The sequence below is a fragment of the Molothrus ater genome, chromosome 4, assembly GCF_012460135.2.
Source record: "Molothrus ater isolate BHLD 08-10-18 breed brown headed cowbird chromosome 4, BPBGC_Mater_1.1, whole genome shotgun sequence".
In the NCBI taxonomy this organism is placed as follows: domain Eukaryota; kingdom Metazoa; phylum Chordata; class Aves; order Passeriformes; family Icteridae; genus Molothrus; species Molothrus ater.
In genome coordinates this window covers 6,134,421-6,152,948 of record NC_050481.2, presented here as the reverse complement: position 1 = coordinate 6,152,948, position 18,528 = coordinate 6,134,421, and the positions used below count along the sequence as shown (strand labels likewise).

At 39.5% G+C, this 18,528-nt stretch overlaps 1 protein-coding gene across 1 annotated transcript in view; it reads right to left on the bottom strand.

Annotated features, from left to right (window-relative positions):
* Nucleotides 1–18,528, bottom strand: part of PRDM5 (PR/SET domain 5) — a 58,290-nt gene that overhangs the window by 35,902 nt on the left and 3,860 nt on the right. Inside the window, 7 exon segments of the mRNA XM_036382607.1 lie at nt 2,280–2,359; nt 4,093–4,214; nt 5,310–5,484; nt 6,215–6,335; nt 6,337–6,399; nt 11,066–11,188; nt 18,043–18,126. Of these exon segments, the coding sequence (XP_036238500.1) occupies nt 2,280–2,359; nt 4,093–4,214; nt 5,310–5,484; nt 6,215–6,335; nt 6,337–6,399; nt 11,066–11,188; nt 18,043–18,126 (768 nt within the window).

Genomic DNA, 18,528 nt, shown 5'->3' with positions numbered 1-18,528 from the left:
CCCCATTCCCAATCACCACAAACTGTGCACGTACAGGATCTACCCTGGTTTGGTCCCTTGGCAGACAGCACTACAGCTGAATGGAACTGTACAGGTCCATGTAAGCAATCTGCTGAGAAATCCAGAAAGGCACCAGCACCAGTCTTAAGCATAACACACAAAACCTGCAATTCCAAACCCAAAAAAGCCTGATTGCCCTATGCTCCAAGGTGTCCATAATCTTCTTTCTTAAAAGAAGCATGAGCTGCTTTACCATGAACACATTAAGAGTGTGTTCATTTCCCATTACATTAAGAGTAAGAAGCTCAGTCCACAGCTGTACAGCCAGGAAGAGAGAGACTCCCCCAGCCCACCTCCAAACACTGCAAGTGCAGCACTATCAACTCTGACTGGGAAAAGAAACCAGCAACTCTGAGATGTGCTTGAATGTTTCTCCCCTTTCCATTACAGTGGAGAGGCCTGGCAGCCTGTGCGACTCACATGTACCTGCTCACTTGAAAATATGACTTCCTGTGAATAATTCAAATCCAAAACATGAGATCCTTATATTGAAAGGAATCTTTTAGCAGGAATCTGCATCAGTGAAGATTAACAGTCCCCTCACTTTTCTCCTCATTATTATCACTGTTGAGGGATTGCACTTCGCATTTTACTCAGACATCAGAACTCAGTATCAGAATACAGTTAGACAAGTAAGGCACAGGCAGTGCACAAGACACACGAAGCTAAAAATGAGTTTAAATTTGACATGAAAGCTACAGATGTAAATGACCATGTCTTGAGAAAGTAAACATCAATCCCCTACAGCCACCCACTTCACCTCCCTTCTCTGTCTTTGTCAGACTTTTTCTGTTGTTTGGGCTTATTTTCTGTTATGTTTTACCTTGTTATTCTCCACTTTTATTTCTTTACATTGAAATGGGTGGGAAGAAAAAAAAATCTGTCTTTTTCTCCTGGTTTTACCTATTATTTTCATACTGGTCTTACTGCCTGTACAAATGTTTTTGCCAATGCTGACGATCCTGCCCCTCTTCCTACAAAAGGAAATTAATTCAAGCAAACAAACCGAGCACTACTACGTGCAATCTCCTTCACTCTCTGATATAAGTGTGTAAATCTGGAATAGCCATTTTCTGGATGTTTTAAAAGAAAAGCCAATCAAGAAGAGCAAAGAAAGTTTCATGCACAAAATCTTCATGCTGATTCTTTAGGTAAGTGCTGAACGGATAACATCAATCGTATTTGAGAAACTTGTGTGTCACAATGTCTGCCATTGTTGTTCTCTAAAGAGAACAAACATTTAATAAAATGGACACTCTAACCAGAACATTTTGCATTTTAAAGGCCTGTTGTGCAAGACCTGTGCCAATGTGTAAAACTTGTAATACACGTGGCAGGGAACACCACTATAACAAAATATGGCCCTATTAGGCAAGAAGTGCAGGGCATACTAACACAAGCAAGGAGAAAAACAAATTAAAAAGGAGGGGCCCCACCATTTCCTTTGCAACAACATATTTTAATTGATATCATTTATATCCTCAATGGATTCAGGTTATAACCAGGGTATTATTAAAGACTTACAGTTAATCTGATAAACAGTACAATGCAGCTTTTTGCAAAAACAGATTCTCCTGGGTTTTAGCGATTTATCAAATTAATCTTGCAGGGACTTCCTCTGGGTATAATGGATTCAGAATCTCATATTCACGGTCCAACTGTATTTCTACATGAACACCCTTATTTCCAATAGATGCTTTTCTAACTGTTAACCCCTCCTGTTCTGGTTATAAAAGATTATGTGCATAAAACAAAAAAAAAAAAAGACATTCAAATTTGGGTTTGAGGAAGAAGTTTTTTTACTACTGCATAACTACAATAGAAGTAACTCCCCTAAGGGGTATTTCAAAAATCAATAAGAAAATTACTGTATTTTGTAGAAAAACTGAAGGCTCATGAACCTATTTTATGGTCTGTATGTATGCCATGGTTACATAACACACTTTAAGAACGCTGAAGAACAGCAGGCAACTGTGACTTAATGCTAGAGTAACATATTAGCATTTGGGAAGGGACACATGAAAACTGTAGGGGGATATTTGGCTTGAGCAAGTGTGACTACAAAAGCAAATACCCACACTAAACCAGGTTGGCTTTGTAAGCATGAAAGAGATGACCCAAAGGCTTGCATTACAGCAGCTTTCAAGTGACATGAGCAGCACAGCCTCACATCTCAGGGAAGTCAGTGCCTGCTGTGAGCCAGCCTTCATCTCACTGACCTTTCGATGCTCCTGGAGATTTGCTGCTGAGGAACATTTCTTATTGCACACTGAACACATCAGCTTCTTCCTAGAATTTCCTGAAACAGAAACAAAATACCACCAACATCTTCAAGAGGAAGTGCTAAGAAAGAACCTAAATATTTCCACTGAGCCTATGACATTTCACAGGTCATTTGACTGACATAAGATTTTTACATTTGTAGCCCATCTTCAAAGTACTCTGCATCAGGAGTTCTCTGTGGGTGTCCAACAAACCAGTCACTGGTGGAATGTAAATTAAGAAAACCAGAAGAATAAAGAAAAAAACCTTTCAAATAGATGTTATCATACACCACCAATCCCACATGACAGAGCACAGTTTGCAACTGAGAACAGCTCACTTGGCAACTGAACAGTTCATTTCATCCAGAAATCAATACAGGACTTAGTGCAGCAGTGACAAAAAAACCCTCAAAATCAAGTCAAAACCATTTCCTATTTTTGTTTATTTAGAAAGCATTAAGCATCCTACTACATAAAATATCATTAAGAGTCTTTAGCTGAATGAAGCAGGGCAATCATATTAGCACCAGATCATGAATTCAAGTATTTTCTAAAATGCAAATTACAAAACAAGCTATAGGTCAGCTACCAGACATTTTCCTTCCCTTTTCACAGCTGCTTTAAAAAGTCACAGACCACTTAATTGAGTTTATCTATTACTTACCTTTAGAGATTCTTTCTAGTACCCCACAAATAAACCTAATTCTTTGTTTATAATTTAAGATACTCATGCAAGACAGTTCCTAGCTTAGGTAAAACACATCCATACTACACTGAACAGCAGAAACATTATAAAAGTAAAAACTTATAAAACTTATGACAAGTATTTATATACACAAATAGACACATACCACTGGAATACACTTAGTCCTTCAATGTGGAATTCATATACCACTACATAACTGACAAAAACTAAGCCTAAATATAACAGTGTTCATAGATGAAAAAATTTACTACTGATACCAAAAAAAAGGGGATCATTTTTGTAAAAATATTACAGAAAGGTTTCTCTATACTGCAAGAGTTTGTCAGCAGAAAGAGACTGAAAACCTTCAAAAGCATCTCAGTGCTGTCACCATCAGCTGAAGACAGTTTTCTGTGCACTCTGGAATTCTGTTGTCCCCACACATAAAGGTATTCCTTTGACAAGGAGAGGAGGCACACAGAGTGCAGAATGCCAGAACTGGGATCTGTGCTGTGGACCTGAGAGCAGTGTTTTGCCCTTCCATGAGAAGAGGGTGACATTTCAGTGAAAACCACTCAAACAGATATGAAAACACCAGGGCCTAAGAGGACCAGTGGATGGTCTGGTCTGGCTTCCTGCAAAACAGATGCTACAGACTTTTATGGAACCCTCATCAAGCTTAATCGTTTGATTAGGCAAAGAAAAGACAACCTATTGTGTCCTGAAAAGGCCAAAAAAAAAAATCAAGAACTCACCATTTCCTGTGCCAGTGGTTGATTTTGCTCACTCCTGAAACATTTTGCTTCATCTACTCTTTGCCTAGTTTAAACTTCTCAAGATCCCTGTTACATTTTCTGCAGGAGACTAATGATTCATGTGGCCTACAGTAATTTCTCCTGTGGCCGGAGGAGGAATGCTTACTCTTGCAATTAAGTTACTTCTTTTACTTCATAATTTTCTATTTGATACAAATGAATCCATTAAAAAAGAAATCAAAGACAATGTTTACTCCGATTTGCAAATTTAAGGCTAGGAACACGTCAGTGGGCATTTTTTCTGAAGGAACACTAAACTCTTTCTTACCACTGTGAACATTTTCTTTGTGTTTTTTCAGGGCATCCTTGCTCTTGAACCTCTTCCCACAGCTATCTGCCTTGCATATGAACCTGGCATCCCCTCTGCACGCCTCCTTGTGCTGCTCATAACTACATGGCATAACAAAGAGAGGAAAAAAAAAAAAAAAACCCAGATCAGGCAGTCTCTCCAGAAACCAGAGCTGTAGCAAGTACTCAGAGCTGAACACATGCTGCACTGCAGAATTCCAAGGCCACCTCATGCATTACTTACAGCAGAGAGGAATGAAAGCATTTGAGTCCTTGCCCTGTTAGGATTCCCAAACACTACCAAGCTTTTGGAAAGCTAACATGCAAAGGGAGGCCAGCAAGGACATGACAGCAGTCCTGTAACTCGGACACAAAACCTCGATTCCGAGCTGAAGGCAGTATTGCAAACAGAGCACTGGAAACTTCTTGAGGAGTCTCCTGGGCTGATATTCTCTGTGCACTGAAGGACACTAAGAGACAAAAAAAGGGAAAAAACAAAGTAAGGGCAACATTCTACAACTTACACAGGCTTGCAGTAACTACCAACTGCATATACCTTTAGAAAAAGTAGGTTTACAATCTCTAATTAAATGTATAATAAAAAGTAATATATCTATCTAATCGTAAGAAAATCCATATATAAACAACAAAAGAAACCCAGTTATGTTTCTGTGCAGAGGCATAATTCTAAGATATATGACTCTAGTGACAAACCTGCATATTTATACTCTCAAGGACAACAAAGACGTGTTCTTAAATCTCACATCTTTCACGTTTCCATTCTTGTTTTTCCATCATGCAAATATTTAATTAAGTGAACATAAAGCACTGGTTTTCCTTTTATTTTCCTTAAATCTTACTTTAATTCCTTACCAGCATCCACAGCTTGAAAATGACACCTCCTAAACTACTAAATATTCCACTGATGGAGACCAGTAATGCTGCACCAAACTGTTGCTCTGATCTGGTCTCCAGTGTATGACTTAACACAACAAAATTGTCATTATTTTTCCAATTCCCATTGAACTCTACAACAAATATGAGAAATCAAGACATTAAAAGATTAAAGCAGAGGGTAAGGTTATAAATACAGATGCATAAAAATTAAAGCCTAGCTTGTGATTAGGTCAAGAGAAGCAAAAGCTTGAATGAAATTGATTTAAATGATCCCTGAAAAACACTGCTGATTGTACTCACTGTCTTTGTAGAGCTTGCTTAACAGGGAATTTCTTTCCACAATTTCGGCACTTAAATTCCTTTTCCTCACTGGGTTTTTGGTGCAAAGTCTGCAGATGCTCAGCTAGGATCTCCTGGCTGGCAAAACTGGATTCACAGTTTGGGCATGCATGGTCCTGTTTACAGGTGAGGGGATCTGCATGAAGGGAAGCAACACCAATGTAAAGCAGTAGGTCCCAGGTTTTTTGGTTACATTGAGAGAGACTCTCTGCCAGAAATAGATTATGCAAAAGGGTGGCATGAAACTCACAAAAAACAGTGTCTCTGAAAGGATTACAGACAGCCTATCTCAAGTGGAGATAGCATTACTGAAAATAAATGGCAAGTGTTTAGCTGGGTGTGACTTAGACTGTTGGCCCAAATTAGTCATTCAACTCAATCAAAACCTCAATGCAGTTAGTCATTTATCAATTTATCTTCATCTTTGACAAAGATGCTGAGAATTCCCCAGACAGCTCAGCTCACCTTCCTTTTCCTACACACCTTAGGATTGGCTGAATAGCTCTATTGGAAGGTTTATTTCTCTCCCACCTAAGTAAGAAAGAAATTACCCCTCTTAGAGCAAAAGCTCTGCATTCATAAGCCCATGTGTCAGGTGAAACAAACTCTGTCTTCAGTTCAAAAATTAATGGTTACTATTTAAGAAATCCAGGCTCACTCATTCACTCAGTAATTCATAAGACTCGCTGCTCCTTATAAGGCAAAGAGGTTCAACCCAAACCCCAAAAAAAGAGATAAACAAAATGCAAGAACTCAGATTCAACCCCTGGGACTTTTCAGTTCCCCAGTCCTGTACAGTTAGTGCTCTCTTTCTTCATCACCACCTTCAAGCTCTCAAGTTACACTATATTTTACATATTGCTCACCTGCAATTTTTTCACCAGCTGGCTGAACTTCTTTATTGCTGCCACTGTCCTCATCTTCCTGGATAACAGTCACTTCTTCCTCCTCCTCCTCCTCTTCTTCCATGTCACTGTCCAGGTAGCCCAATCAGAAGTTCTGTGTCTGTTTCAATATCTTCCACAGCCAGATAGAAAATATTTTCCCCCTCCTGTTGCAAACAGGAAGTAGAGGCAATAAACAATTATGTCAGAAAAACAAAAATCTGGACAAGTAAGAAGCCCTAAACTAATATTACCCCTCAACCAGGGAAGGGTTGGCTCCGCTCCTCAGGAAGCACAATCCTACAACAGCCTTGGTAAAGACTTCATTGCCAGAGTGGCTGCATGGATAGGGTGCATTTGTATTCTGCTGTTTTGGGAATATTCCCCTGCCTCACCTGTGAGGCTTTTCCACTATTCCCTGTAGCTTAGACCAAGGTGGAGATGGCATTAAAGTACTTTCCTGCCACACTCCACTTGACAAGAACTTCAGGGTTGAAAATGAAATATTTGAGGATTAGAAAAACAGCAAAATTGAGATAACCAACAGAGCTTTATCTCTCTCCCCGCTGACTGCAGGAATTCTATCACAGCTTTCAGCAGCATGTTTACATAGTGTTATTTTCTCTTTCTCCCTCTCCTCAAGATTCCCAGCCTTCTCCAACGCGCTTTCACCCTGGTCAGTTATCTTCACTACCAAATTAGCAGGCACATCTGGAAAATGTACTTTAAACCCTGTGCTGGTTTAAATCAGTGTGGATCCACAAAAGGCCAAAGGATCCAGCCCCATTCTGCACAACAGCACAAACTACGAAACAAAAAGCTCCAAAAGCTTCTTGATAGTGCCTGGACAAGCTTCCAAGTAGCTACATAAGCTAACAACTTTGGGCTTTGACACTACTTAATTAGTTACCAAGGCTAGCACTGTGGGGTGTGGGGAGGAATCTGTACATCTGTCCCCTAAACTGATAGTCTGTGGGACAGAGATGCCTTTTCTTCTTTCTATATGTGAACCAACTGCTTTAGGTACTGCCCAAAGCACTGAAGGAGACTCATTTCTATGCAATGAAGACTCCCAGTTCTATCATAAATCTTATCTGAGTAACACCCAGAAAAGTTAACTGAAGCTTCTCTGCCCTGCACCTAGCCATACATTTTGTAACAAGCTTCCTTGGGCAAGGACAAGATAATGATTTTTAACTTTTGTAATACACTAAGATTAATTTAAACTGTCAACAGGGATGTAGCATTCCCTGAGCTGCAGGAGGTCTGTTATATTTTACACAAGATACTGTCACACAGGAGTGAAGCCTACTTAATTCAGTAGGCTGGATAGAGCTGCTATTTTCAAGGATGCACCACTTTTCTGTCCTTATCACAACAGCAGCATTGGAAAACAAAAAATTATCTTTTTTTTTTTCTCAAGATCTATTCTGCAGTCCAGATATCTATCAGCACACCAACCTAACCTCTGTACATATCTACAAGTTGCTGGGTTTCATATGTCTCTGTCAAGTTGCAGAAACCTTTAATTTAGTACAGTCTAAAGTCAAAACAAATCCTCTTGACATGAGGAAAAGTAGGAGGTCTTTCTACACTCAGTCTCCACAGAGACAGGACAAAACCATTGGGGTAAATCTCAAATACATCACTCTTTAGGACAACCTTACTCGAAAAGCAAGACCACCTCATGAAGGGAAGCACATCTCTATTATTGGATTACCAAAAATAATAACAGAAAGAATTAAAAAATTAAAGATTCTGAAAATTTGGAAATCAAAAGAAAAAAAGAAAAAGTCATGTATCCCAGGCAAAAATAAAGCCCCAAGTACTAGGAGCTGTCAATGTTTGAATGCTCTGGGTTACATTTGCATTAGAAAGAAATTAGCTTTGGTGCCAGCCCAATCTATACTCATTTCTCCTCCAAGGTTAATTTGTTTGGCTTTTCCATCCAAACAAATGCTAACAGCCAGGTATTCAGAGAGGTAATTAATCAAGATATACCCACTGGCTGTAGTAGCTCCTCAAGGCAGCATTTTGAGTGAAAGCAATGGAAGCTCTCCAGAAACCACAAAAGAATTCACATCTCTCTCTCCCCACCAGCAGCACCTGTATGCATCACATTAATCTACATGCATGCACACACAGTAAACAGTCTTTTACATTATTTGAATCACCCCCCTGTTTCTAAGAACACATCTGCAGCCATTCCACCTGCCCATGTGCTGGCTGTTTTCCTAACACTCATCTGCAGCAAACCACAACTGTCCTTGGGAGAAAACTCCAAGCGCTTGCTCATCGCAGTGGCATCACAACCTCCCTTCCTGTTATTCCTGGTTTATTTTTCAATTATGTTTTTCTCACCTTGGACTTCACTGTCCTCTTTGACACTATAAGCCACCAGACCTGCTCAGCAAATACAGTTTTCCAGTCCCAACAGCCCTTGCTATCTCCTTTCTGGTCCACTCCAGAAGTCTTCCATGCAGACTCTTGGCTTTTCCATACCGTTAAACACCTTCATATCTGCTTTGTAAGAGGGAACACAGGACCACCGACAGCCCATCACACTTTAATCAAAAGCATAAAACACTTAACTCATCACTCCTGAAAGTCTACAACACAGGAGGAGGAAGCAGCACAGTCTTGTGTTACCTGAGGGAGTGTAGGGCTTTTCCACCCTTCAGAACCTCAACAGCTGGCTCCAACCCAGCCTTCCTAATCCTTACCCACTTTGCCTCTGTGCCCTCAGAGTGTTACCTGATTTCCCTCTGTATCTGATTCCCTGGCAGCAAAGCAGCTCTTCAGCCTACCTGTTGTGCCAGTTCTCCCTGGCTACCTCTCCCAACAAGCACACTGCCTTTGCCAGCCCTTCCCTGCAGCTCCAGGATGCCAGCTCTGGCAGAGGTAAAACCAACACTGGCAATGTCTGAGGGCAGAAACTGCAATGCAGGAAATGCATGGAGATGATTTCACACACTCCCACACACAGCCCAGATTTCAGATTATACCTCATCTAAAATACAGCACCTGAACCACACACACACAAGATCCAGAAGCCTCAGCTCTCTCTCCTGATCTATTCCTACGGTGTTAGATTGCATGGCAAGGCAGAAAACCTCTGAGACACAAATGTGACACTGAACAGAACACAAGGCTAAACTACTTCAGCAATTCTGGCATTTCTCCAAGCTCCAGTTTTCAGTAATAGCTCCCAATGAAGGCTAGAATATTTTTCCATCTGAATACTCTGTACTAGGATACGCTTTAAAGTCCTAAAAAACCCTGTGAGATAATTTAGCAAATTTTTATTCGTTTCTATCATTTTCCTTATAAAGAAACCCACTGGCATGCACTGGATATTCCATTAAAACTTCTATTCAGAAGTTCAGGTCATTTACTGGAAAGATAATCATGAACATCATGAATTCTTCTCACTGCTCTCTCCTGTGAGCCTTACTTTGCCTTTGCTGACAATGACTGTGCACTGATGAGGTGCTAATCACACCTCCTGTATGAGAGCCCTTCATGTCTGCTGACATAAGGAGGACAACAAATTTCATCAGAAACAAACTTCTGCTTTCTTGGCATAGAAAAACCAAAATTTTTTGTCTGGCCTCAAAATAAACTATAATTATTTTGTCAGGGACACACGGGCTAATCCTGGAGGAAGACAGTCATCTCATTATGAAAAAGCAGAACAGTCATTTTAAGAAATGCTGATAAATAATTGTTCTTTTCCTGATTGTTTTCCAGTTTGGATTACATCAGCAAATACCTTAAGTTGGCCTGAAACAACATTTTGTAAAGCATACATTTTGAGAAAAAAAAAATGCACAGAGTCATGTAATTCTTATTTATGTGGGAGTGGAAATTAATTTACTGCGGAACTGAGCTGTTAAAAAAAAAAGCAGAGAGCTAATTTCTTTAATAATGTCCAAAAGAACAACAGCTGGCACTGGAAAGGTATCCCTGTCTCTGTTGTATCCTGTAAAGTCACAGAACGCTGCCAAAAATGAGCAATTAAACAGAATAAGACTCTCCAGCTTGAGAGAAGAGCTGTCAAATAAGAGTGAAAGGATATAATAGAATTCCATAAAATCAAAGATGGCACAGAAAAATAAAGTAACTATTCACTGTCATACCAGAACTAGGAAATCAAGTGAAATTAAGGAGTGTCTAGAAGAAAAACAGAAGTATATTTCAACATAATTAAAGCAGTGGAACTCATTACCAGAGAGTGCTGCAAATGACAACTATAAAAATGAAAAAATAAGCTGGATAAATTCAGATCAACAGCAAAGACAAGAAAATTAACTTTTTTTATTAATTTATCCTCAGGCACTATATGATCATCCTATCAGACAATTAAGATTGTTCGATTTTCTGTTTTCTACTTAAATATTTTCAGCACCATGACTCCTTTCAATCCTGTCACACTTTCATAATTAATTATATAATATGTTATCTATATTATATGATATTACTAATTTTATTGAACAATAATGAAAAATGCATGATTCTGCTTTACACACAAGTAAGCCCATACCCAAGTTTGGCATGAAACACACACAGGTCTCTAAATAATGATAATACTTAAACCTTTCAAATAGCATCAGATTCCAAGGACTTTTCTGGTCTTTCATCCTACCACCCTTATTTGTGGTATTACCTTAAGCAGAAGAGTTCTCTTCTAAAAACAAAGGCAGAAAGAGAAAAGCAGTTCACTACTTTGCTCAGATCTTGCAATTTTATTACAAGACATGAAGGCCAAAGAGGAGGAAATCAAATTAGCAAATGAGTAACAGGAAGCAAATGGTAGAAATCCACCAAATCTACCTGGATGGCTGCCAGGTTCTTCTGTTCCTGGGACGGAGCCTCGTGGACAAAGCGCAGCCAGTTCGAATGGCGTGGGTTGCTGGCATCCAGGATATAAAGGACCTCGCCTTTGCTCCCACGAACCTGAAACATTCAAAACAAATCCCCAAGCAAAATTAAAACTCAAAAACCAAATATGTCCAGGTTTTGTCCACTCAGTGAAAAAAACACTTTAAAGAAAGATTTGGGCACACAAGATACATCCATCTCCATATCGAGACCTTTTGGATACCATTACAGATCCATATCATTCATATGATTTCTACAATTTTGACAGAATTCCAGCTTACATTGAAAAAAAGGAAGATAATAGAAACAAAAACGTAATATTAACTAAGTCATTCTTCCCCCTAAACACAAAGACATACTGCTGTAAAAATATATCTATCACTGCCAAAAAACTCCTTTTGTTTCATTTTAAATAATAAATAACTTGAATCTCCACCGATCCAGACAACATAGAGCCATGCAAAAAGGTCATAGAGCCACACTATTATTCCATGTGATTTATTTATATAATGAATGGATTTTATTTTCCATCTGTCAGCAAGAAGTATCCAGGGCAGGTATTTCCTAAGAGCTAGGGAATTTGGCTATGTAAGATCAAAATTAGATTGTCTTCGTGGCTTTGTATATGAATTGCTCACATTCTTGCTCTATTTGTTTCTAATAGAATGCAATATCATATTTCTTCAGTATGACTGCTTCAATTACCTAAACATTTAGGGTATCATTAAAAAGACAAAAACTGTATTCCATTACAATAATAGCTGCTGACAGCACGTTGTTCTCAGATTAAGCAAAAAAAGAATTACTGTAGTTCTGCAAACAAATAAGGATCTTCAAAAGTCATTACTGCTCTTCTGAAGGAAAAAGGACACATCATGAAAAGGTGCCAACATTCAAACTTTAAAAGCTCTTACTTTCCAACACATGGATTAACCACAGTGAAAAGGATCAAACCTACACATTGAAATGCATCTGGAAACAATATTATCTGACACTAAGCACTAATGGTTTCCCAGAGAGGCACTGCATGTCCCAACCCTGGGAGTGTTCAAGGCCAGATGGGATGGGGCCCTGAGCAACCTGATCTAACCAGTGGCATCCCTGTCCCTGGCAGGGGGGCTGGACTGGATGGTCTTTAGGGTGCTTTCCAACCCAAACTATTCTGGGATATTGTAATAATCACCCACCTCCACAGAGGCTTTGTGCTTCAGCTACCAAAGCACAAGTTACAGGAGCCCACCATGGAGATCCTAGAAAGGCTTCCATCAGATTTTCAGTTGGGATGAGAAGCAATCCAGGTCCTATTATAAAAACTATACATTACACTATCTAACTTTCCATCAGTTTTTCTTTATTGGCTTGATCCTTAAATGATATAACTTATATTTGCTTCAGTGATACACAGTCATCTCAGTTATGCTTCCAGAGTCTCTGGCAATCCAGAGAGAGATGCCAAACACGAAGCAGAGCTTTAACACATAAGGAAACTATCGATAAAGGAATATGATAAATCCCTTAAAAACATTCTGTATTTTCCACTGCTTCTTTCACCTCATAAAGAACTAATGCTGCATTGAATATACAGATGTGAGCATGAGAAGTCAAGAAAAAGTGCAAAAACACTGCACTTTGTGTGGACTAGACTGGTGACATGAACCAGTGCTTTTCTGGTAGCATCAACAGCAGGCTCCTAAATGAACTGATGGCAGTGGATCCCAAACCTAGCACTTAAAACCAGCACCTCAAAATGGATACACAGATCCACACTATGTACCTCAAACTGAGGTGCCCAAGAACTATCTTCTTGAGAATCAACACAAAAGGTGTCACTGAACTAATTCAGCCAAATGCCTGCAATGTAAGAGGAAACACACGACATTCACTGTCACCACACAGGGTGAGGTTCCACCTCAAAGGCAATCAGGACAACTGCAATGATGCCACATTAACAAGCATCAGAAGAATTCAGGAACAGAAGAGTTCTGGAGAAGATGTGTCCCTGGTCAATGTATGAGCTCCCCATATGAAACCCTACACAGGCCTAAACAACACCTAAGCTGCTTTCTGGAAACCATTTCCTAAGCATTTCTAAATCAAAAAATCCACGTTCATCAAACAATCATGTAGAGAAAAGCACTGGTTTCTGCACTGCTTCTTTTTGGATTAGCTGAAAATATGATCTTCATTGCTGCAGCATAAAACAGCTAGATGCAATACTTCTGCATCCTGAGTTCAGACCATCAGAGAGCTCACTGCAGAGTGGAAATTCACATTTTAACATTGCTGGAGATATTTTAAATAACTCCAGCAAAAGAAACCTGAGGCAGCAAGTGCTGATTTGCTTGCTCGGTAAGAAGTCTGGGACAGAGACAGCATGTGACATTTTCCATCAGCCAAAACACACAGCAAGTTTTCCATGGTAATGAAGCTCCTTGTGGTGCCTGACATTCCCTGACCCTGCCAGGGACAGAAGGGTAGAGGAGGCTCACTCCTAGACTCCTGCAAATTGTGGAGCTTTCAGGAGCAGGGTTGAACTTCCCTTTCCCTGGAATGATTCCCAAATCTCCCTCTCTCCCTGTGTGTGATCTTCTACAGCAAGTTCAGACTGCAATACAAACACCTCAGCCGAGCAGCATCCTAAACACGTCCCATAGCTGAAGATGGGAGGTTAACATTCTCAGCTACTCTCAGGAGTAGATCCTTCTCATCACACAAACCAAGAGATCAGTAATGGGCCTGCTCCAAAAGTCACTGAAATTAACACAAAATCATACATTTAACATGGAAAAAGATGACTAAAGCAAGTTTTAACAGAGTTGATTATAGCATCAGTAGCTACTCTGGAGATCTATCTATCCCATTTGAGAATAATTTACTAAAAGTGAAATTCTGGGATGTAGACTTGCAGCTGAGATACTGCACCAATTTCTGATTTGTGTAAAAGCCCAGACCATCTAAGAAATGAGAAAAACAAAAGCATTGCTGAAAAGTAAACAAAGATTCAGCCAAAAACATTTAAAAGCAAACAGCTTTCAATGTAAACAGTATTTGAGGAACAATCACTGGGAAGGTAGCCTACACACAGAAAAATTAAAGACTGTATTGTTCAGAATTAGATTTATAGTACTATATTCACCTTGACAGCAAACACAGAATTCATCTAATTAAGATTTATTTCATCACGAATCAATGGACATCAGTTGACTTAATTTCTTGTATGTAAGAGCCCTCCTCCTATGCCAGACGCACTTTTTATAGGCAAGATATCAAAGAAAGAAGAAAAAAAAAAAAAAACAAAGCCACCAAAACACACCAAGCTTCATGTGCTTGACTTCTTATACCTCAATCCTAAACACCACAGCTCTGATCTGAAGCTGGCTGCAGCGAGTAGCAGATTTTCTGTTGCCTTCACCACTTTTCAGGCAGGCTTATTTAACTGAAAACAACTGTCACAGCAGAAGCGATGCAAATGAAGCAGTAGAAATGTAAGTTCATTTCATTTTCTTATATAAATAAACACAAACATTGGCTTCCATTGAAAGACCGTTTTCAGATCTCTTTGGTTTTAATGCAACAATGAAGAAAACATGATCCTGGCAGATAGACAGAAACCCAACCTGAAATATGTAACATTCAGCATTACATGGTGTATTATGTTCCATCCAACCCTGACCAACATTTCTTCATGGAATGTCAGAGTATTTGAAGGAGGACCAAATCTTTCCAGCGCTCCCTGTTTCAACATTTGCCAAAGTCATCACCAGAAGTATATGCCTGCCACAATCCAGTAGGAGTGAAATGAATTCCCCTTTCTTGGTTAAGGATAATGAAGAAAAGGAACTGAACATGCATAAATGAACTGATATCTTCCCTCCACAAAGGCACATCTGAGCCTCCAGAGCAAAAACGTCTGTGAACTTCTAACCTGAAGATTATTTCCTGCTTGCCTTTAAGCACTTGCTTCTCCAGCAAATACAGTTCAAAGCTGCTGTGCCAAGTTTACTAATACACACAAACAAGTATTTAATCAAGCTGTAAGAACACAACTCTCAATTGATGACCAGCAACAAGCTGGTGATGAAATAATAAACATCCTTTACCAGCACGTTCAGAGAGCTAGGGGATAACACTGAGGTGTTTTCTTAACAAAAAGAAAGAGAAAGCACAAAGCCATTTGGACATTTTCTTGGCTTTTTATTATCACTCTTAACTAAATGGCTACCACAGGCTTGTTTGAGGGGCTTTTTTTTCCTTTCACACCACTCATAAATAAAACATTTCAGCCTGTAGCTCCTTACAAAGATAACAGCAAGATCAAGGATGCTTCCCACCCATTGGAATCTTCCACTTCCCGGAATCTGTTGAATGAGCAAGTAAAAACCTTTGATTTCTTCACAACTATGCATGCTACAGACAGAGTAATGGCATTTTGCTATATTTAATTTAAGTAAAAACTCTACCATCTTCAGTATTTTACTGAAGAAAATCACTGGGCTCAGTAAATGTTCTAGGTGCCACATTTTCCCTGAGACCAAACGAAAACAAGGCGTGCAATCCCATCTCAACGCGATGCCCCAGAGATGCCCACTCGCAGTGCTGGTCTCGGAGAAAAAGGAAAGGCTGGATCAAAACAGACCACATCACAGAGCACTGCTCTGCACAACTAGAAATGCATGTGGCAGGCTTCCTCACAGCAAAATATTTCATAAAAGTGAAGCCTGGATCCCAGGCATCACATGCCAAGGAGAGAAATGTTGCAATAATGCCCATTTTTTTCCTTGACTTACAAAAAGCCTCTACTGCTTGAGACTTCTTTCTGAAGGTGTTCTCTCTGAAAACATTTTTTTTTTGACTGCCATCGGACTGTGAAGGCAGGCTTTAGTGTGCCTCCCGCCAATAGCCTTCAAATTAATTATTTTTAATATCTTTGGTACAGCTGACTACACACAAACTTGGCCAGTTTCTGTGCGTGCTTCCCACAGGCTCTGGAATAACCATCTACTTGGGCTGTTCAAGTCTTACTTTCTGCATTCCTGGTCTCAATTTTCAACTTCAGACTACTCCCAGCATGATTTAAATTATATTATAAAGCTCACGTTCAGATCAACTTCAGTAAACATGAACAACTTGGTTTAAAACATTCAGGAAGTCATAAAATTTGGTATGCAGGAATCTTTTCAAGGTTCTCAAAACTAGGTTACAGTAAGATCTTATGAAATGATTTTAAAACAGCTCATAAAAACCTCATTTTCTGATTTGCTGTCAACGGGGTCACATTAGTGTCACCAATAAATAAATGTATTTGCCTTTTCTTTCCTGTCGTGCAGAAACAGATAAATCTAGTTAAGTACGAGCAATGAGGAATCTGGAAAATCATAAAGCTTTCCAATAAACCTAAAGGCCTTCTCACTGCTGTAATCCACCCACTGTCTTTTCTGAAAACCTTGCTCTAGCACAAGCATTTCACTGATTTAAAACAACCTGCAGAAACATCAGGAAGGGCCAAGTGAGCCAGGGCACACTAACACGGACTGTGCTCAGCAAACACCTGCAATAAAAGCACACTGTACTGCTCTGGGTCCAGCTGGGAACAAAGAGGGTGAGAAGTGGCTCCTCTGAGTACATAACCCAAAAGGGAAAGGGGAACGAATGATCCACACCTCCTCTCTGGGAAAGGGCATTTGGGGCACACCCCTAGATTGAAATCGACAGAAGAAAGGGAGAAGAAAGAGCTTCGCAGGCTGGAGCTAGCAATCACCTAGGGACGTTTCACCACTCACAATATTTACACTGAGCTTGGGTTAAAAGAGATGGGCTTTTAACATGCTCACATCTTTCTGGGGCATGGAATCTATCTGTAGCTCTGCTAGGGCTGCATCAATACTCTGCTCTCTTCATAAGCTGCTCAGGGATGTTAATGCCAGAGATTTTTCAAATAAACATGTATTTTGTGCTAAAAGCACTGAGAGTGCTTTAAGCCAGATGTCAAACATAAGGTTTTTTTGTACCATGCAGTAAACAGTCCTTCCACCTCTAAGCACAGAAAGGTACAAAAGTAAGAAATGAGTCTTCTCCTCGGTGTAAAAGAGGAATAAATGTGCATTCAATAGAAACTGCTTGGCTGAGGAGAAAAAAAAAAGGAAAAAAAGAAAAAAAAATTAAATTCTGCTCAAAGAACTGCAGCAGTAAATAAAGATTACAAAGACAGAACAGAGGCACTGGAAAGAAGGCATTTGTATCAGGTTGGAAATGTTGTTATTGCCAGTATTATTCAGTCAGTGTAATCTCCTCAACTGGCGAACTCATATTTTACCTCAGGCACACAGAGGAACAACAGGAGCTAGGATGGGTTATGTACCTAAATACAAGAACTAGTGCCTCAACTGCTGTTCCTGCCTAATGCATATAAAAAATAAAAAGTTGCCCACAGCACCAGGCTTCTATTTTACTAAAGACCTCACACCTATTCATTGCATTAAAAACTGGTAAAATTTTAAAACTTTGCTCATGCAGTTTGATCCAAATCCCAACACAAGTGTCACACCTGGAAATGTTTCATATTACAGCAGAAGGAAGCCATAAGCTGGTACCTGTTGATTAGTATAAATCAGTATCTCTGTAACTTACAATCTGCTTCCCAATTCAAGTTCATTTTTCTAATTATTTTCACATGTTTTAATGATTTTTCACAGTGTTATTATATTTGTATTGCTTGATGTTTTTTCACACTTCATCGATTAGAAAGCATCATTTGTTTTTTCTTTAGCTTTAAAGCAGTCAATCCTCCTCCACCCAGGCAGCGTAATTTAAAAATACTAAATCTCACTACAGGATCTTTAAGCTACGACACAAAACAGAAAGGATTTGTCACAGTAAAACCTGATTGTGAGAACACTTGGTGCAAGGTGCAGTGAAGTCACTGTACTCACTTCCCACATGAGCCTGCAGTCTGTGCTCTCATCCAGTTCCTGCGGCATTCGCTTCTCCCCTGCAAAGGGGCCAAACTTTTCACCCTAAGGAAAAATTATATCAGAAGAAGAATCAGTAGGAGGAAAAAAGAAAAAGCCAAGCCAATCACCAAAATCCAGCAGAGGAGTAATTTTTAGCCTCAAACAGGAAAGGAGAGTTTTCCTTTATTGTCCTACTTTATTGCCAAGAAGGTGCACATGCTTGGGGTTCAACTTGAAGCTCATTCCCATTCTTCTCACACTTTGAAGAACCTCATAAAACCATATCTACCTTCTGCAGGCTTATTTCTCCTCTGGGAAGCAGGATTTTTCTTTATTTTAAATAAGGCTGAAATTTACAAGTCAAATTTCTTATATTTCTTACAAAATTTTCAGGAAGCACCTTGCAACAGGCATCCAACTAAAACAAAGAACTTGGCACGCACCAAGTTTACATTAGATTTATTT